At 39.0% G+C, this 21,523-nt stretch overlaps 1 protein-coding gene across 2 annotated transcripts in view; it reads right to left on the minus strand.

The window, feature by feature from the left end:
• HMGCR (3-hydroxy-3-methylglutaryl-CoA reductase) overlaps positions 1–20,656 on the minus strand; it is a 27,324-nt gene extending 6,668 nt beyond the window's left edge. The window contains exons 1-14 of one of the 2 annotated variants that reach the window (XM_030927318.1): positions 20,545–20,656; positions 14,374–14,561; positions 12,862–12,973; positions 12,494–12,581; positions 10,871–10,955; positions 9,212–9,317; positions 6,604–6,710; positions 6,377–6,493; positions 5,803–5,963; positions 5,437–5,684; positions 5,150–5,328; positions 1,686–1,880; positions 848–1,006; positions 539–696 (exon numbers count right to left, since the gene is read on the minus strand). In XM_030927318.1, the coding sequence (XP_030783178.1) occupies positions 539–696; positions 848–1,006; positions 1,686–1,880; positions 5,150–5,328; positions 5,437–5,684; positions 5,803–5,963; positions 6,377–6,493; positions 6,604–6,710; positions 9,212–9,317; positions 10,871–10,955; positions 12,494–12,581; positions 12,862–12,973; positions 14,374–14,561; positions 20,545–20,581 (1,940 nt within the window). In that variant the 5' untranslated portion in view covers positions 20,582–20,656. Of the gene's footprint in view, positions 1–538; positions 697–847; positions 1,007–1,685; positions 1,881–5,149; positions 5,329–5,436; positions 5,685–5,802; positions 5,964–6,376; positions 6,494–6,603; positions 6,711–9,211; positions 9,318–10,870; positions 10,956–12,493; positions 12,582–12,861; positions 12,974–14,373; positions 14,562–19,862; positions 19,996–20,544 lie in introns of those variants that run through there. The other variant, XM_010352835.2, reaches the window with a different exon arrangement.
• Positions 20,657–21,523: the final 867 nt, after the last annotated feature.

The raw sequence follows: 21,523 nt of genomic DNA on the forward strand, positions 1-21,523 counted from the left end.
CTGGCCTCAAGTGATCTGCCTGCCTTGGCCTCCCAACGTGTTGGGCTTACAGGAATAAGCCACCGCGCCGTCACAATTATTTCTTAATAAACTTACACAGTTCACATAAAAACAAATGTGTTAGCTTAAACTATATTGTGGTTATCATTTGTATTGATTGTGCTACTTTATAAATTTAATTTTCTTTATTTAAAGTAAGTCTATTATACTAATACTTCTCTCCTATTTGGAAAATCTTTTTTTCTAAGACAGTTCTCTCCTAGGCAAAGTAACAGTCTAATCAAAATTACTAGCTCACACTTTTTTTTCTTACTAATTTACCTCTGTGGAGCTATTCATTTGAATCAAGATTCTTTTTCTTCCCCCCAACCAAGCATAAATATTACTCATTTTAAATGAATGGCTTTAAAGTTGATATTCTGTTATGTGCTCTTAAGGAGGTAATATGTTAACAATTATGTTTGGTAATCACAGAAAATGACACTGGTTCTAAAATAAACAAATAGACATAAATGTACATACAAATCCACTCACACACCTGCTAGTGCTGTCAAATGCCTCCTTTATCACTGCGAACCCTTCAGATGTTTCAAGCCAGGCTTTCACTTCTGCAGAGTCACAAGCACGTGGAAGACGCACAACTGGGCCACGAGTCATCCCATCTGCAAGGACTCGGCTGCTGGCACCTCCACCAAGCTACACAGTATATGTTAGAGAAGCAAGCACATGTTACCCAAAAATGCTCATGCTTGACCTAAAAGGTATCAACTAATTGTCCTTAAAACTCTTCTCATTGTCTTGCCCATGATGTATTTTAAAACTGGCAAATATATAAATGCCAACTTACATCTATTGCTCTGCAGCCTCTATTGGTGCTGGCCACAAGACAACCTTCTGTTGTTGCCATTGGAACCTGAAATTCTTTTCCATCCAAGCAAAGGGGTCCTGCTACTCCAACAGGGATGGGCATATATCCAATAACATTCTCACAACAAGCTCCCATCACCTACAAGGTAAAGTCAGGCACCAAATGAAAATCTATATAGTAAAATGCACAAAAACTCATCTCAACTTGTCATTAATAACTATCTTCAAACATAATCCTTTAGTATGTACGTATTCTTTTTTTTTTTTTTTTTGAGACGGAGTCTCGCTCTGTCGCCCAGGCTGGAGTGCAGTGGCCGGATCTCAGCTCACTGCAAGCTCCGCCTCCCGGGTTTACGCCATTCTCCTGCCTCAACCTCCCGAGTAGCTGGGACTACAGGCGCCCGCCACCTCGCCCAGCTAGTTTTTTGTATTTTTTAGTAGAGACGGGGTTTCATCCGTGTTAGCCAGGATGGTCTCGATCTCCTGACCTCGTGATCCGCCCGTCTCGGCCTCCCAAAGTGCTGGGATTACAGGCTTGAGCCACCGCGCCCGGCCTGTATGTATTCTTTTTAAACAAAATTTTTAATTTACCTTTAAAAAGTGTTTAAAATACTAAAATCTTTGAGTAATGACTATAAAAACAGGAAAAATATTTTTAATTTCTATGACCTACATCATAAGCAGAATAAAAAATTAGGGTAAAATGATTTAAAAGGAAAATGTTTTATAAAACTATGTACATACATGAAACTAATCAAGAAAAGAAAAAAATTAAAAACATACAAAGCAAACTTCTCTTAATCAAGAAAACAACATACCAAGGAGTAATTATAATCCCTGTAAGGTAGGTACTGCAGAGAAGAAGGTTCTGAAAGCTTTTTGGAAAGTAACTGTCGGCGAATAGATACACCACGCTCATGAGTTTCCATCAGAGTTTCCAACTTGTAGGCTGGGATATGCTTAGCATTCACTAACTGGATGATCTCAGCATCACTAAGGAATTTTGCACCTTTCTAAAGAAATGGAGAAAAAAATGAAATTGGGGTTAGAGAGAGAGATGAAACAGAAGGCTTGAAGGACTGTATTTCATGTTATAAACCATTTAATATAAACAATGCTAAGTTAAAATAATGTAATTTTTAAATTAAATCACTGTAGTTTTTAAATAAAAGATACCTCCGGGGCCGGGCGCGGTGGCTCAAGCCTGTAATCCCAGCACTTTGGGAAGTCGAGACGGGCGGATCACGAGGTCAGGAGATCGAGACCATCCTGGCTAACACGGTGAAACCCCGTCTCTACTAAAAAATACAAAAAACTAGCCGGGCGAGGTGGCGGGCGCCTGTAGTCCCAGCTACTCGGGAGGCTGAGGCAGGAGAATGGCGTAAACCCGGGAGGCGGAGCTTGCAGTGAGCTGAGATCCGGCCACTGCACTCCAGCCTGGGCGACAGAGTAAGACTCCATATCAAAAAAAAAAAAAAAAAAAAAAAAAAAAAAGATACCTCCGCAAAATAACAATTCATTTTAATACAAAAAATGCCAAACAAAAATAACATAAATACCATATCATTAGATTTTACAATACAAAGACAGGCTTGCGCTAATACACCATAAAAAGAAAAATAAATGTGAATTTAGCAAGGTTTCAAGTGTGTGTCAGATGTAACCGCTATTGTTTAAACTCTAGTAAACTTTCTATTTTTAATATCCTGAACAGGCAAGATATGCACATGGTTTAAAAACTAAATATTAAAAGAGATATAACAAAAAGTCTTCATCCCATCTCTGTCTACCATCTGCCCAGTTCTTTGCTACCTACACATAAATAGGTACCACTGTTTTATTGTGTATCCATCCAGAGATTTTTATGCATGATTATAAATACACACACACACACACACACACACACATATATATACACACACACACACACATACACACACGCACATATATGGGTATAAATTCACACAAGTGTTGGGCCAAAGGGTATGAACATTTATAATCTTATAAATGTTTATACTTTTTACAAATTTATTAATTTGAATTAACACTGTCCAATTGCCTTCTCACCACCAACGTAAGAAAAGACCTTTCCAGGTTGGGGGCAGTGGCTCATGCCTATAATCCCAGCACCTTGGGAGGCCAAGACGGGCAGATCACCTGAGGTCCAGAGTTCGAGACCAGCCTGACAAACATGGAGAAACCCCGTCTCTACTAAAAATAAAAAATTAGCCAGGCATGGTGGCGCATGCCTGTAACCCCATCTACTTGGGAGGCTGAGACAGGAGAATCAATTGAACCTGGGAGGCAGAGGTTGCGGTGAGCCAAGATCACGCCGTTGCACTCCAGCCTGGGCAACAACAGCAAAACTCCTTCTCAAAAGAAACAAACAACAACAACAACAAAAAAAAAAAACCAGAAAAGACTTCTCCCGACAACCTCAATAGAGTATGTTATTAAACTTTGGGATTATTGCCAATCTGATGAGTGAAAATATCTCAAGTATAATTTTAATTTGCATTTCTCTTAGGATGAAGTTAATCACCTTCTCACATTTTTAAGAGCCATATGTACTTTTTTCCTGACAATAGACTGATTATATTATCTGCTTTTAAAAAATGAGATAAAAATTTAGTCTCATCAATTTGCAGGAGCTCTTTATATATTACAGATTAGCCCTTTAGCCTTTAAATATAAATTGCCAATATTTTCTCTTAGTTTATTAGCTGTCTCTTGACTCTGCTTGTGGTGGTGATATACAAACATATGCATACACACATATATACACACACATTCACAATCACCACTCTCCACAAAACTGGCACCAGTAATTCACTTTTGTGACTACTACCTGTGGGTTTATTCAAGGATCTCTGCAAACACTAATATTAGTCTAATTTTTCAAAAGAATAGTAAGATAAACATTAGCTGGTTTATGTATTGTCAGTGCAAATTCATTCATTCTCTTAAAGTTTACTGAGCACCTATGAAATCCAAAGCCTTCTCAAGACATGGACTTAGCCTTCTAAGAGCCTGATTTCTAATAATGGAGATATTCATCTAAATATGATATAAGCAACAAAGTACAACTGCCATTAAAAATGCAGTCTCTATATAAAGGATGCTTCAGAAAAGAAAGGTTACTTCTGTTTGGCAGAATTGAGATAGATTTCATAGGTGCTAGCATTTGCCCTGAAGGTGTGAGCACCTGGAGATGGGGAGGCACGTCAGATGACAAAAACAATAGAAACCCAGAGTTGGGAACTGTGTTTAAAGAACAATGACTAAGTTCAGCTAAAAAGTATATGATTAAAGAATGTAGGCCGGGTGTGCAGTGGCTCATGCCTGTAATCCCAGCACTTTGGGAGGCCATGGCAGGCAGACCACTTGAGGCCAGGAGTTTGAGACCAGCCTGGCCAACATGGTGAAACCCCATGTCTGCTACAAATACAAAAACTAGCCAGACATGGTGGCACATGCCTGTAATCCCAGTTACTCGGGATCCCAGCTGATACACAAGAATCACTTGAACCTGGGAGGTGGAGGTTGCAGTGAGCCAAGATGGTGCCACTATACTCCAGCCTGGGTGACAGAGTGACACTCTGTCTCCCAAAATAATAATAATAATAAAATAAAATTTCATTTGTCAAGTATACCTCAATAAAACTGGTGAAAAATTACATTTTACCAATAAATGTATTAAAATATATTTAAAAGAAAGAATTAACCATATTAAGCAGACATGGATGGAACATGATTATATGCATGAAAGCATGAGTAGATTGATATGGTCATGTAGGTAGAAGACCCTGTTCAAATCTCAAAAACAAAAGCAAGCTTCCTCATGGGTATCAAGCTTACAAAATAAAACAAAAACTTTCTTCTATCTTTGAAACTTGTCTCTGTGTTAAACTCTTTCTAGGCCTCAACACACCTATGAGAATACAGCAGTCGCTCATCTCTATGATAAACAGTAATAAACTAGAAAGAGTTTTGACTCTGGAGTCAGAAAATCTTGGACCCTGCTATGAGCTTTACCATTTCCTAGATGTACTACTCGGGGAAATTAAACATACTGGAGCCTCAACGTTCTCATCTAAAAAACAGATAATTCTACCTACCTCTCAAGATTGTGGGAAATAAAGAAAGAAGATAGTATCTGTTAGTTATGTTACATGGTGCCCAGAACTTAGCTGTAGTGTTCAGCAGATACTAGATTTTTCTTCCTTGAAAAAGCTCCTTTGTAATGAAAAATGCCACGTTGGAGTTTATGTATCGTCCTCACCTCTGCATTCCCAAGTATCTGTAGACATTCTTCGTTAGGCCGAGGTTCCCCGGGAAGTTCAATTTCAGGTTCCTGTGTCACCAGTACTGATGAAGTATCAAGTAAGGAGGAGTTACCAACTACAAATGTAGCTTTGTTTGGGGTATCTGTTTCAGCCACCAAGGGTTTTATAACCTCAACTGTTCAAGAGATCAAAAGAAATCTCACAACACGGCACATAATTTTGAAAACAGACTACTTTTTGAAGAAGCAATGAAGGACTGAAAGTGAAGAGAATAACAAGTTACCTTTTCTTTCTCGGTTTACCCCTGTCTCTTCCTCTATTGAATCACATTTCTGGTTATTTCTGACCAGCACAGGTTCACGTCTACAACAGTTGTCTGGGACTTTCTTTTGTGTCACTACAGGAGATGTGATAGGGTTTTTTAACGAGAGTGTAGATTCTGTCTCTGCTTGTTCAAAGAAGATGTACTTGACAGCCAGAAGGAGAGCTAAACTTAGGGTAATAACTTGTTCAATATCCATGCTGATCATTCTAAATAAAATAAAGCAAATTAAAATATTATTCAGAAACGTAAAGGATACAATCTAAACTTGTATTAGCATAGAGTACTATGATTAATATATCACAAAGTAGATTTCAGTTAACTTACTTAGAGAGATAAAATTGCCAGAGGGAAACACTTGGTTCAATTCTCTTAGACACATTTTCATCCAGTCCTAAAGAAACCTTAGAAGTATCTGCTGTACTGTTTTGAGGAGAAGGATCAGCTATCCAGCGACTGTGAGCATGAACAAGAACCAAGCCTAGAGACTGAAATAAAATTTTAAAAATAATGTGTCCTCTGCATATCAACAGAACTTAAATGTCTTATCCCTAGCAAACAGACAACCAGCCATTATCTCTCATAGCTTCCTCTTACCATGAAAAAAAAAGCCCCAAGTTTGCTATGCAACTAAATAAAGTAGTGACCCCCCTGAACTACTGAAAACATCCCAAAGAACAGGCTTTCAAAGGGAGATAAGGTGGAGGAACTTAAAAAGTTTGTTTAGGAGAGAGGGGCTAATAAAGACCAGGAGCCTCAAAGAAATGAACACATTAAGAAAAAAAGGAAGAAGGGGGTGCAATATCATTGAATGGGCCAAAAATTGTAGAAAATAATAAATCTTAAAAAGAATGAGATTGGAAGTGAGGATACTAAAAGGAGAAGAAAACTATGTCATTACCATAATCATCTTGACCCTCTGAGTTACAGGGTTTGGCTTATTTTCTTCTTCTTCTAAAACTCGGGCAAAATGGCTGAGCTGCCAAATTGGACGACCCTCGCGGCTTTCCCGAGAAAGCTACAAATTAAGTCAGTGTGACATTAGAAGGTATTGATTCTGTTCAGGTAAACTGATGTAAGCAGAAATACTACTCTTCTACTAGTGCCATATGTAAGAACTGGTCTTACCTCTAATACCAAGGACACACAAGCTGGGAAGAAAGTCATGAACACGAAGTAGTTGGCAAGAACTGACATGCAGCCAAAGCAGCACATAATTTCAAGCTGACGAACCCCTGGTTAGAGAAAAATTAAAGATATAACTAGTTAAGTGTATGTATTTTTGATGCTGCATGTATCACAAGGATATATTTGCCTTCCTGCAGGTAGACAAATACATGAAAACATCAATACATTAAGCTCCTTGCCATTTACTGGAAATAGAATTAGCAACTCAGAGGTGATGCCAAGCCTTAGGGGACAGCAGGAATAAGTACAGAACTCTAAGTCCCTCAAGGGCAAAGCTCTTGCCTTCTCCCATGTCCCCAGTATCATAATGCCAGGCAGAATGGTAGTGTTTAATACACAACATAAACATATGTGTTTCCAATTCCTTTTTGTCAAGCAGTAGTGCCTTGTTATGAAATAAGGAGAGCGCAGGCTACTCTAATGGAGCAAAACCCCAGTTACACTATTGATCTAATCCCACTTGTTAGGAGAAAAGCAATTTGCCAATTAACCAAGGATTTTTTATATAAGTGGAATATCCTGCCAGTTATGCCAGTCCTGATATAAGATCAAAATAATTATTTTTTGTGTACCAACAAACTCTAATTTCAATATAACCTCTATGATGGCTACTGAAGTTCTTATAATTTTGGTTATTTCATTGATCTGTTTGGAAAATGATATAATACAAAATGGCAACTCAAGATTAAAAATTAACAAACATATTCCACTACAAAATGCTTAAGGTATCATTTGGTAATCTCAAATAGAAAACAACCAAATTATAGAGGCTATAAGAGACCTTAGATTACCACCAAATCTTTCTCTCTCACTTTACAAATAAACTTGAGCATAATATAAAACATATTTCTGATGTCAAACATAACAATGCTTTGAAACATAAATTTAAATTGTCCTATAAAAACTGCTCACAAAAACTCAAAGTTGTATTTTATTTCCTAAATTTTAAGATATCATTTGACTGACTAGAACAAGCATATATTGTATTTTTTTAAATTCCACAATTACCCTCAAATGTGGAAATTCAAGAGGCTACACAATCACAATAACAAAAGCATTATAAATCAAACTACATTTTAAATGGTAACTGAATATCTTTACAAACTTGAGGCCATCAAAACCATACTTGACCAATGCTTTCATGACTTGACTATCTACTATTTCTCTCTGCACAATATTCACTCATCTTGTTGCCATATGCTCTCCAGGCATTCTTCCTTACTGTGTCCCCAGATAAGTCTCTCTATACACAAAGAAACAGCACCAATCCACATGTATCCAAGAAGCTAAGACTTTCTACTTTTTGTACGGGCTTTTTCAAAGGGTTACTTCCAAGTTACTATGTGTTAAATCTGTCCTTTTCTACCCTAACCCAAATCTCTAATTACACCATTTCTGTATAGCTGTAAATGTCTCACTGCCTTCTCCAACCACAAATCTAATCACTTCCTTTGTCTACTTCTCTGACCATATCATGACAAAACTCATCGCCCAACTGCTTTTCACATCATTATTATTTCAATAAATAACCCCATGGTTTCATGGCCCAACTATTACTTCCTGGCAAATTCTCTCCTCACATATTCTTTTGCTTGAATAAAATCATACAAGTACATTTTCACCTTATCAACACTTTTTCTTGAGTGTAGTGGTGGTTACATGACTATGTCATTATCAAAACTCATAAAATTGTACTCCCAAAAGTAAATTTTAAGGTAAGTAAATTTTTAAAATTAAAAAATATTTTATCTGCTAAATAAAATCTTTGTTGAATAAAAGAAGAAATAACTAAATAATAATTTACTCTCAGAAAGTTAGAAGCAATATTACATTTTTAAAATACTATCCACTGAAAAGGCCTAAACTAACGACAATAATTTACACCCTTAAAAGTTAGATAATTTACTTCTGAAAGAATGAGGCATCTCATTGAGGGCTCTAAGGTACCAGGAAATACACAGTAGTTAACTAAGTATGGTCTTTATGAGAAAGCCATAAAATATAGTCCTAATGATTAGGAGACCTTCACACAGCATAATATATTTCTTCTGGCAAATTTCCATGCCAGGCTGTAATTTTTATTCTACATAATGAAGTCCTATGTTTGATATTAATATCTAATTCTCTACTATCCAAATTAAGAATGAAGAAACGTGTTGAAGCTAATGCTGGGTGCTTGTTGAGATGTACTGCTTACTATTGGATTAAATATTTCCAATCACCTTATTAGGTGAATCTTACTCAGATCTGTCCAATTCCTGACTCTTTTCTCCATACAGATAATTAAAACACAAAAAACCAAGTCACCACTTGAGTCTAAGTAATAGCAGGGCCTAGAAGGTGTCTTGCAGACCAACCTTGGAACGTAATGTTGGTTAAAAAACCAAACAAAAGAAAGCAAATGAACAAAAATATCACAAATATAATAAAAAATTTTAAGAGTAATTTAAAAGTCAGAATTTAACAATAAATAATACAAATCCAAGATGTTCTTTTTCCTCTTTAGTGACATACCTATTTTAAAATATGGCAAAAATTGCCTACAAACCTGACATGGTACCAACTCCAATCACAAGACATTCAACAAGAGCATCGAGGGTAAACGTTGGACCTAAAATTGCCATTCCACGAGCAATATTTTCCCTTACTTCATCCTAAAACAGATCAAACATATCAATGAGGGCAAGGGACAAAATAACTTTTCTAAATGTTAGAGCATCCTATGGCTCATATTAATATCAAATTACTATTCAAAGAGTAAAATATACAATATGATAAAACTAACAGGTATTCAAGATAGAAAGTATAATGGTAATATGACGGATTTAAAAATGAATTTTTTTTTTCTGTTTTGAAATGGAGTCTCACTTTGTTTCCCAGGCTGGAGTGCAACGTGCAATGGCTCGATCTTGGTTCACTGCAACCTCCGCCTCGTGGGTCCAAGCGATTCTCCTGCCTCAGCCTCCCGAGTAGCTGGGATTACAGGCACCCACCACCATGCCCAGCTCATTTTTGTATTTTTAGTAGAGACAGGGTTTCACCACATTGACCAGGCTGATCTCGAACTCCTGACCTCAGGTGATCTGCCTGCCTCAGCCTCCCGAAGTGCTGGGATTACAGGGGTGAGCCACTGCGCCCAGCCAAATTTTTAAAAAAGAACGTATAGTGCCCTGATTCCCTTTCCACTGAATAAGATATTTCTTAGGAATATTCCTTTGAGGTCGTGCATTAACTCTGTCATTTAAATCCCACATAATTAAATCCTACAACATTCTATATTTTTGCCTACCATGGCAGAAGCTTAGTTGCAAATTTTTTATGAGATCATATTAGTATTAATAAAACCAAACTCATTTCCTTGTTAACATGTTCAAATGATCATACACATTATCAATAAATAATCAGGGCAGAATTGCGTACTATTTTATACTCAAGATGCTCTGATATAATATTGTTAAAAAGGTTAGGTTCTTCAAAGTGACTAATGAACATTAAGAAGAAACTTAAAATAGGAAATAACGCCAGTGTTAATTTAAGGGATTTAAAAATAAGTCTGACCAGGCACGGTGGCTCACATCTGTAATCCCAGCACTTCGGGAGGCCGAGGTGGGTGGATCACTTGAGGTCAGGAATTAAAGACCAGCCCGGCCAACATGGCAAAACTCCGTCTCTACTAAAAACACAAAAATTAGCCGGGGATGGTGGTGCACACCTGTAATCCCAGCTACTCGGGTGGCTGAGGCAGAAGAATCCCTTGAAGCCAGGAGGAGAAGGTTGCAGTGAGCCAAGATCTCGCCACTGCACTCCAGCCTGGGCGACAGAGTGAGACTACATCTCAAATCAATCAATCAATCAACCAACCCTGGGGTTCTCGTCCATTAGATCCTGTTCTGCTCTCTGATGTGTTTCACTAGGAAAACACTCTTATTTACCCAAAAATTTTTACCATAATTTCTGAAAACTTTCAAAAAGAAAAATGGAGGCAATTCCAAATTCCAGTAGCTACAGAATCATAATTGAGTTGTTAGATAGAGGGGACTGTTCCTGGGGCACTTATGGAGACCCGTCTTGGGACTTGAGAATTAAACTTAAAACTCTGTGCAATTCTTAAATCTTGAACTATGAAGAAACTCTATTAATCCTTCCTATTAATGTAAACTGAAAAAAGGAATACTATTCACATTCCTATCTTATAAATAATACTTACCTGTGAGTTGGAACTGAGGGCAAACTTTGCTAATGCACTTGCTCTGGAAAGGTCAATCAGAAGGAGAAAAAAAGGCAAAGCTTCACTGGAAAAGAACAAAATCATCAGATAAATTTAATGAGAAAAAGTATGATTTAAAAAAAATTCTTCTTAGAACAAAAACTTTCCCCCTCTATATTGTATGATCCTGTAGTATGTGTACCTTTCTGCAGACAAAAAGGTATACCCTATATTTCTTCGGCATCCTCAAAGCTAAACATAACAGTTGCTCAAAATATTTGTTAAAAATATTTTTAATGTTAAAATTTAAGTATATTTACATTTAAACACCTTTTGATAATTTTGTATCAAAAGATCATCCTTGGTAAAAAGTACCTCCTTGGATTACCATTAGGGAAAAAAAGTGGAATATATAAAAATTTTCATTAATCACTACCTGTGGAAGGATAAACTAAACAAACTCTCTGGAAACTAAATTGGCAATGATAGCACTAAAAAGCTCTTAAAAAAAAAAAAAGTAAAACCACTGTCTTGGCCGGGCGCGGTGGCTCAAGCCTGAAATCCCAGCACTTTGGGAGGCCGAGACGGGCGGATCATGAGGTCAGGAGATCGAGACCATCCTGGCTAATACGGTGAAACCCCGTCTCTACTAAAAATACAAAAAACTAGGCGGGCGACGAGGCGGGCGCCTGTAGTCCCAGCTACTCGGGAGGCTGAGACAGGAGAATGGCGTGAACCCGGGAGGCGGAGCTTGCAGTGAGCTGAGAGCCGGCCACTGCACTCCAGCCTGGGCGGCAGAGCAAGACTCCGTCTCAAAAAAAAAAAAAAAAAAAAAAAAAAAACCACTGTCTCACTCCTAGGAATGTATCTGAAGAAAATGATTATGAATATGAACAAAAATGTAGTTACAAAAACATTCATCACAGAGTTGTTATTAATGAAAAAAATTAAATAACCTAACAGTCCAACATTAGATGATTAATAAACTACAAGATGTTTAGACAGAAGAGAATACATACAGCCGTTACAAACAATTTAGTTTAACATTAAGGACATGGAGGCCGGGCACAATGGCTCACGTCCATAATCCTAGCACTTTGGGAGGCCAAGGCAGACAGATCACTTGAGGTCAGGAGTTGGAGACCAGCCTGACCAACATGGCGAAAAACAGTCTCTACTAAAAATACAAAAATTAGATGGGCATGGTGGCAGGTGCCTGTAATCCCAGCTACTCAGGAGGCTGAGGCAGGAGAACTGCTTGAACCCAGGAGGTGGAGGTTGCAGTGAGCGAGGATCGTGCCATTACACTCCAGACTGGGTGACAAGAGCAAAACTCCGTCTCAAAAAAAAAGGGACAGGGAAAGATGTTGATAAACTATTATTATGCATAAAGAAATTATAAAACAATATATATGATGTCAGATATTTTCTTTAAGTATAAAAACAGTAGAAAAGGATATATGCCAAAATGTTACTAGTTATGAAAATTAGCTAATAGTAAAATTATACAAAAAAATTCCCCTTATTTTCTTAACTTTTGAAAATGTGCCTTTGCAGCATGGAGAAGAAAAGTTTTTAAAAATGTATGTTGACAGAAAGTATATTTAGGTTTTAAATACTTACTTCAAGCCTGTCAATTCTTTGTCTAAGAAGTGAATGACAACTGTACTGAATACAAAGCTTGAGAAAATTGTGAAGAGGCCAGCAATACCTAAAATGACAAAAATTCAATACTGAAAAACCTTTATCCTTTACTACACAAATAATAACAGTCTCAAACAGTATTCTGAGATAATACTAGTTTTCTCCAAATTATTAAGGTCTCAAATTTCAGAATGTCTAATTGCCAATAATAAGGAAACTATTAAATGCATGCAGCACACTTTCAGCAACACACATATTTCCAAATACATGATTTGAATGAACAGGTTTATTTCTACAGCACATCAAAAATTTAATGACACCAGAAGTTAAACATGTAAAACTATTACCCAAAATATATTTTGATCCAAGTTGACGTAAATTCTGGAACTGGAAGTAAATATACAGGATTGCTATGCATCGTGTTATTGTCAGAATTATAATGTCACTGCTCAAAACATCCTAATAGGAGAGAAAGAAAAGGAAATTCCAATAGCTCTGACTTTTAAAATAAGAAATCAAAACTAATAATTTTTATTTTGCATGTGCAATTCATTTATATATTGTCATGAGAACATAAATGTAAGCACACTATAAGTCCAATAAAAATATCAAACATGCATACCAAAAATTAAATCCAACTTTTAATCAAACCACTGTGGTAAGCCAATACATCACTGCAATTTTTTTTTTGAGACAGGGTTACATGCTGTTACCCAGGCTGGAGTACAGTGCTGCAATCACAGCTCACTGCAGCCTCAACCTCCCAGGTTCAAGGGATCCTCCTGCCATGGCCTCCAAAGTAGCAGGACTACAGGTGCATGCTACTACATCCAGATAATTTTTTAAGTTTTTTGTTTTTGTTTTTGAGATGGAGTCTTGCTCTGTTGCCCAGGCTGGAGTGCAGTGGTGCGATCTTGGCTTACTGCAAGCTCCGCCTCCCTGGTTCACGCCATTCTCCTGCCTCAGCCTCTTGAGTAGCTGGGATTACAGGCGCCCGCCACCATGTACGGCTAACTTTTTGTATTTTTTAGTAGCGACATGGGTTTCACCGTGTTAGCCAGGATGGTCTTGATCTCCTGACCTCGTGATCCACCTGCCTTGGCCTCCCAAAGTGCTGGGATTACAGGTGTGAGCCACCGCGCCCAGCCTTTAATTTTTTTAAAGACTGGGTCTTACTATGTTGCCCGGGTTGCCCAGGCTGGTCTTGAACTCCTGGGCTCAAACAATTCTCCTGCTTTGGCCGCCAAAAGTGTTGGGATTACAGGCATGAGTCACTACACCTGGCCCACACTCATTTTTGACTATTAGTTACTTATAAAAGATGTATTTCTCAAATAAAGTCAATTACACTCATTTGTGAAGAGAAAGCAAAATATTGTATTTCCAGTGCATTCCATATAAACAGAAATTTGAGGTAAGTTCCTACATACTAAAGATTCTACTCGGCCGAGCGCAGTGGCTCACGCCTGTAATCCCAGCACTTTGGGAGGCCAAGGCGGGTGGATCATGAGGTCAGGAGATCGAGACCATCCTGGCTAACACAGTGAAACCTCGTCTCTATTAAAAATACAAAAAATTAGCCGGGTGTGGTGGCAGGCGCCTGTAATCCCAGCTACTCGGGAGGCTGAGGCAGGAGAATGGCGTGAACCCAGGAGGCGGAGCTTGCAGTGAGCCCAGATCGTGCCACTGAACTCCAGCCTGGGCGACAGAGGGAGACACCCTCTCAAAAAAAAAAAAAAAAAAAAAAAGGTTTTACTCATAACTTTTAAAAATTATGTGGTCCCATATAAGGGCTTAAGGGCTCTTTAGAAATTGAAAATGTAATTTACTTTAGTCAATATCAAATTAACTTCACTAACCTCTTCAAACTTTGGACATTCATAATTCCAACCACAGATCTTACTGTTACCAGTAAACATGTTCATGGACATCATGCAGATGGTCAGTGTCACTGTCCCCACTATGACTTCCCAGGGATGGGAGGCCACAAAGAGGCCATGCATTCGAAAAAGTCTTGACAACATTGTAGATACAGAATCCGTGGATCCTGGAAGGAATATCAAGTGTGAACACTTAGTATACAGCTCATTGTATTTTTAGGAAAAGATTTTAAGGAAAAGTGTGCTATACAGCTCACTGTAGTTTTAGGAAAAGATTTTAAGGAAAAGTATGCTATAAACCCTGCTTTGTATGCACAGTGTCCTATACATATGACTATTTGATACTATTCTTTATAATTCTGGAAAATAATTATAAAATTAAGAGAACTATGTTATTACTTCTTCACTCAAACAATAAATCCTTTACTACTCACTGGCAACCAACTTTAAAGCAGCCATTTCTTAAAATTTGTATGAATTCAAACATTTAAGATCAAACCAGGTAAGTAGCTCAACCTTATTACCTGAGCCTTGCAAGTAGAAGAGCAATCAAGCAGAAAACACAAGTGAGAAACAGCTATTCACATTTTCTAATTACCTAGATATGAAATGCATGTTAAGTATCTTCTTGATCATCTACATTCTGATTACACAAAAGGTAAACACCAAAGAATCTACTTGTTGAGTGTCCTGCTATAAATCATGTTAGTTTATAAGATCCTCAAGGGCAGGGACCTCTTGTACTTTTTCATTCCATAAAACATGGCAGAATGTCACTAGCAAAAGGATGTTTAATAAAACCTTCCTAACATTGCTGTCAACAGAAAAAAAGTCTTTTCTGATAGATGTTTCTACATTAATAAAACAGGGTAAGAATTTTGCTGTGGTGGCTGCTTTTCTTCTAGCAGAATCATCAACAATAGTGCTAGAAGACCAGTAGAAAAGCATTAGACGTGAAAAGCTCCCAACTTTCACAACTAATGAAAAGCTAGAACAGTAGAAGAGGATGACTGGCTGAAGTATCTGTATATAGCATTCAAAAAAATTCCCAATAGAACATATACAAGATTTTCATCTAGTGACTACCATGACTAAATTTCCTGTTTGCTAAATAGTAATTCTGATATTCTGATTTTGAAAAAAATCTTGTATTACCATTGGTCTCCACAAATAAACCTGCAAGTCTTACTTCTTTCACTAAAATTAATGCCTGTGATAAAGCATATTAGTAACCTGCAAAAATCAACCAAAAAGACTTAAAAAGTAAGCTCATTAACTGCCACTCTAGCAAGAATTCAAATGAATCTCACATTTAGTAATAACTAAGAAAGTGATTCATCTGTTGAAGACAGACTATAAAAAGGCAATCAAGTAAGTGAAACAAAGCACTTATCTATTTATAAAGGGTTAGGGGAAAGACAGAAAAAAAAGAAGAGTAGCTTTAAGGAACCAAAGCAAATATCAAGTGTCATCTCTCACTGCATCACTCCATGTTCTCTACATTTCAGACATACTACACCACTAGCTGAATAGTTTTCAAACCGTTGATCCACAACAACTGGATCAATTAGATCATGACATCAATTTCATCAATAAGAACAAACATTTTTTTTTTTTTTTTTTGAGACGGAGTCCCGCTCTGTCCACCAGGCTGGAGTGCAGTGGCGCGATCTCGGCTCACTGCAAGCTCCGCCTCCTGGGTTCAAGCCATTCTCCTGCCTCAGCCTCCCGGGTAGCTGGGACTACAGGCGCCTGCCACCGCGCCCGGCTAATCTTTTGTATTTTTAGTAGAGACGGGGTTTCACCGTGGTCTCGATCTCCTGATCTTGTGATCCGCCCGCCTCGGCCTCCCAAAGTGCTGGGATTACAGGCGTGAGCCACCGCGCCCAGCCAGAACAAACATTTTTAAATAAAATTAAATAGAAAACAATATTATAAAAAATAGCTGTTGGGTAAGCCAGGTAGTATGGGTAGGTATTATTTCTTAAAACTAGGTTTCAAGAAACTATACATACGTAAGTGTGTGTCTGGCTTTTAAATTAACATGTATTTCCTACTGTGGGTCACAGTTTTAAAAAGCTGTAGGTACCTAAAGGAATATAAATGTGGCGTGTACCTGCCTGTGTTTACTCATGCTTTTTCAACCTTCCACCCTGAGTCTGATTCATCAATTTACCCTCCAGCACCTTGCACTCACACATAGCATTGCTCAACAAATGCTGGCTTAAATTCTTAAACTATAGTAGCATGTGTTTTATGACACATCTTGAAACAGACCTAAAGATGACTTTTTTAAAGGCACCTAGATATGGATGTAACCCATGCCCTCTAGTTTAAGGCTAAATGTAGAGCATTCAGGGAACATATTAATGGGGTATGGGAAGGAGAAACATTTTACATACAGGTTGAGTATCCCTTATTCAAAATGCTTGGGACGAGAAGCGTTTCAGATTTGGGATGTTTTCGAATTTTGTAATATCTGCATTACATTTACTAGCTTAGCACCCCTAATCCAAAATCCAAAATCCAAATTCCAAAGGCTGCAATGAGCATTTCCTTTGAATGTCAGGTTGGTGCTCAAGAAATTTCAGATTTTGGAGCATTTCAGATTTCAGATCTTCAGATTAGAGACAGTCAACTTGGAACTATCCTGGAAAATGTACAACAGCAACAAAATACTTTCTATTAAATTAGCAGGTACTTGGACTTAAAATATTGGAAATCTTTAATCAAATCTTAGATAAGAACCCTACTTAATTATAACCAAAAGACTCACTAAAAGTAAAAGGCTAGATTTTCATGATGGTATTCTATCACACAATTTCTTTCTTACATTTAAAACACAACTCTACCAATTGTTCTACAGGATCAACTAGCATCGAAGTTCCAGAAAGTAAATTAACTATGTGTTTCAAAATTAGGTCAAAATTATTTCTAACCCTCTTTCCCTGCAAAAAAACACTTCAGCTCAGATTTTTCCTCATTATGTCAATCAGATTCATTATTATTAAAAAGTTAATTCATTTGAATTAAAATCTTAGCTGCAACCCTGTAGGAACACTAACTTGTGAACAAATTGGTTTAACATCATAAACCCATAATTATACATTAGACACATTATGTATTCCCTCAAAAGATTTTATGGTGGCATTGTAATTCTGGGACTTTTTTCCTAGGTGTAAAGTCATCTTTGCATATTCAAGGAAAAAAATTACACATGACCCTGTCAGCCATCCCTAAACACAGAAAACCCCACCTATTTGGAAACAAACTGAGCAATCTTATAAGGGTGTGTCAAAAGCAACCATAATTATAAACAATCTCATTTCTCATGAACATCCTCCCCATTGCCCTGTGATTATGCAAAGCATTTACATGCCATAGAATCCAATCTTCCACCTTCATCAGCAGTTGCAAATGGAACAAGCAGGCTACAGGATAGCTCCTGCAAATTGAGTTGACAGTATTTATGCAACACTGCAATAAAAATTAATTTCACTTAAATAAACAAAACAAATAGGCAAGGTATGCCTTACTTATTCAGACTAAAAAGTATGCTGCAAACGTTTTACAGATTCTTTAAAAGAATGGATAATGCTTAAATGTCAATCCAATCTGCTACAGAAACCACCTACCACGACCAACTGCAGAAAAGGATGTTTCGGCATCCTACTTCCTCCTACTCAGCACTCCGCCTGCATTGACATTCCAGTATTTGATTATATACTATCTTATAGTGTTCTCAAATTAATTAAATGTGTACATTTTGTCTCTTTGAAGGCAAGAACTGCGTCTTATATGGCAGTCATTTTCAATCCCAACAGGATCTAGCATTCTGCTGTTCAAGCTGGTATTCCAGAAAGAAAGAAAAAAAAAAAAAAAATCTTGCACTGGCAATCGGGAAACCTGGATTCTATACCCAATTAGCTCACATTCTATTACATGCTGTTTTTAAGTCATATCTCTTCTCTTCATTCACTTACGAAGCTAGAGCTCCAAAGTTCTCTGACAAAGGTAAGTATTAAATGGAATCATACGAAACTGCTATTTTTGTAGGTTAGCTGAATTTTAAATACTGGCAATTTCACATGGGTCAACCTAAGTAGACCACGTGATTCCATAATGTGGCTATCTATGGTCTAGAAACTAGACCATAAAGGAATAATACAAAGAGTGTGTGGATGCTAGGCATACTCACAGACTTATCTTGAAATGTTTATCCCAAACACCTGACAATTTTCATGTTAATGCTGTAACCTATGTGCAATTTTGTTTAACCTTCATGTTACTAATTCCCATTTGTCTTGACCACCAAGTTTATCATAAGTTCTGGAAGAACACCACAACAAAGCAGGCCTGCAAAATCCAGTCTATGCCCAAAGTACTGTCCAGGCCTTTGCTAGATTATCTCTAAATTGCAAAATGCCTTTCATTGCATGGAGACGAAAATAAATTCATAAGTAAACAAAAAGTACATTCTCTACCTTGTGGGACGCCGAAATCATGCACATTTAGTATAGCCCAGAAATAAATGTTTCCTACGACTCTGCAGGACCATGTCTAAGAAGGCATATCCTCAAATCCTGAAATATTTCAAACGACTACTTAAGAATGGAGTACATCGACCTCCTCCTACTGCAGAAATTAACTCTTCTATATTTCTTTCTACAAGGTACATTTTTCCTAAAACAACATCAGCACCAAAGAGACTACGCCCCTTATCAAAAAAAAAAAAAAAAGAAGAATCTTTTGAGTCCTTGTGCGAATCCCCACGTTGGGTTCCGCATCCTCTCAAGCCGTTCTCCTGTAAATAACCGGACACATCTACACCAATCCACGGTTCTTTATGGCTCTAAGTTAGTCAGCAGCATTTACAGAGATCTTTCCCGTCACGTAAAAGAAAGGCGCGAACGAACAGCAGCTCCTGGGCGTGAATGCCCGGATCCAGCAGCCGCGCTTCTCCCGTCTGCCCTGCGAGCTGACAACCCAGAAGCCCCACAGACCCCTAGTATTTCTCGAATCCAGGGGTCTCCGAGGTCACCCTGCCTGACACCCTTTCCGCCCCGATTATCGCGACCATGCAGCCAGCACTGCTTACTCTGAACAGGGCCGATGAACGCGGCTACGCCCCGCGGGTCCACAGATGATGACCGCAGTCACCAAGAGGCCAGACCGCCGCCCGCCTCTCAAGCCCAGTTCGGGACCCTGGGTTCCTCCGACACTGGTGCCGGTCGCCGCTCGGCCTGCCGGGCCTCAAGGACATTCCTTGCAGTCCCCGCGGGTCCGGGCCGCCACACCACAAAGTGCAACCGCAGCACCCTCCAGGTCCGCAGGAGCTGCCGGCAGCCACTTCCCAGGGCCGAGGGAAGCTCCAGAATTGCCACCAAAATAGCCCAAACCCCACTCCCACTCATCTCGCCCAGCTCCCCGCCGCCCCGGCCCCGCTTCTTGGCCACCACCCGCCTCACCTCCAGATCTCACTAGAGGCCACCGAACCCCGGCACCGGTGCTCCGCCCGTCTCCAGTCAACGGAGACACGGAGCGGAAGGAACCCTAGCCTTACGCACGCGTGGAGCCGGACGAGCCTTCGACCAATAAAAGAGGATCGTTCGATTGTCTAGCCAATCGCCTGGGGGCTGCTCGGCCTGACGGCGCTACGTCACGAACGGTCGCCTTAACAACCGCCCACAGCTCTCTGCAGGGCCAAGAACAGGCACCGCACCATCTCTCACCACGGCTCGGCCAACCAATAGCCGTTCGAGTCCCAGCAGTAGGGCCTGCCTATTGGCCCTAGAGCCGTGGGGGCGCAAGCATGGCAGCTGCCTAGGCGAAGGCGATAGGGGACCTGGCGGGTGGAGTGTCCCACAGCCCCAGGGCCTGACCCGTGGTCATCCTGACTGTGAGAGTACAGTGGGAGGCAGTTATAGGAAGCAGAATTGGAGCGTGAGGGAAAACGCAGGGTCAGGTCGATGACTGAAAGCTCAGTTACTAGCGCGGGAGAGATGGAGAGAAGTGGAGGCGGCCATGAAAAAAAGAGGAGTATAAAAAAGGGAAGGTGGCAGCGACGAGCACCTCAAACCTATAACTGGCCGGTAGCCTAAACCAGCGGTTTCCCGAGATTTACCCGTTAGTGTAAATGGCTCCGGTTACCTGCATCTCTCTGTCTTGTGTGGGACATCCATTTCATGCTGGATTCTCTCTGAAATGTGCCTCTCCTGCGTCTTCTCTGCGTTCCTTCTGCTCCCCACCTGGTGCAGGGCTTTATTATCTCTTACTTAAAACAGTGCAATAGCCTCTCCAAACTGGTCTTCCCAGTCTTAGACACATGCACTTTCCAATCTCTCCTGCACAACTCCCACACGCAGCATGTGGCATACTACTTCCTATTATGCCATAGACCCAAATCAGCGTTTCTCACTGTCTACTGGATTAAAGAAAGAACCTGTCACCACTAATATGGCCCCATCATACATTTCTGACGTATCTGTACTTTCCTGTGTGAACCTTACAGTTCAACCAGGAGTAACTGGCCCTTTTTCAGTCACACTCAGTACCTTTTTACCTTCCTGCTTATGTTCTCTTTGTTTACCTTGGATATGCCTACCCATTTAAACTGTTGAGATCCTAAATATCCCTTAAGGGCTTTTTCATATACCACCTCCTTTTCTAATTCCCTCAAACACATCATCCCTGCCGACCTTGAAAACCCATAAAATTTCCGTAATATTTTTTGACTTGCCTTACTATCGTATGTGGAAATTTATTAAGGGCAGGAATTGTATTTCACTCAATTTTTAAAGCCCATATTTTGAAACACAGTACCAGGAAAACACTAAACACTCCCTAGTTTTAATAAATGATTATAGATTCTTATAATCCTTATATAATAGGTATTATTCCCATTTTACAAAACAGTAAAAATTAAAGTTTGTCAAGCAACTTGCTGTAGATCACATAATGAGTAAAACTGGAATTTGAACCCAGATCTAATGCTTAAGCTGGTTCTACTGTTCCCCACTGCTTCCGTGTAAGACCTTCATTCATATCTCTTTACCAAATGTTGTGCCTTTGAAATGCTCATTATGTGGATTACACTGTGGTTGGCATGGGAGATATAGTGACAAACATG

Source organism: Rhinopithecus roxellana, chromosome 3, assembly GCF_007565055.1.
Source record: "Rhinopithecus roxellana isolate Shanxi Qingling chromosome 3, ASM756505v1, whole genome shotgun sequence".
Classification (NCBI taxonomy): Eukaryota; Metazoa; Chordata; class Mammalia; order Primates; family Cercopithecidae; genus Rhinopithecus; species Rhinopithecus roxellana.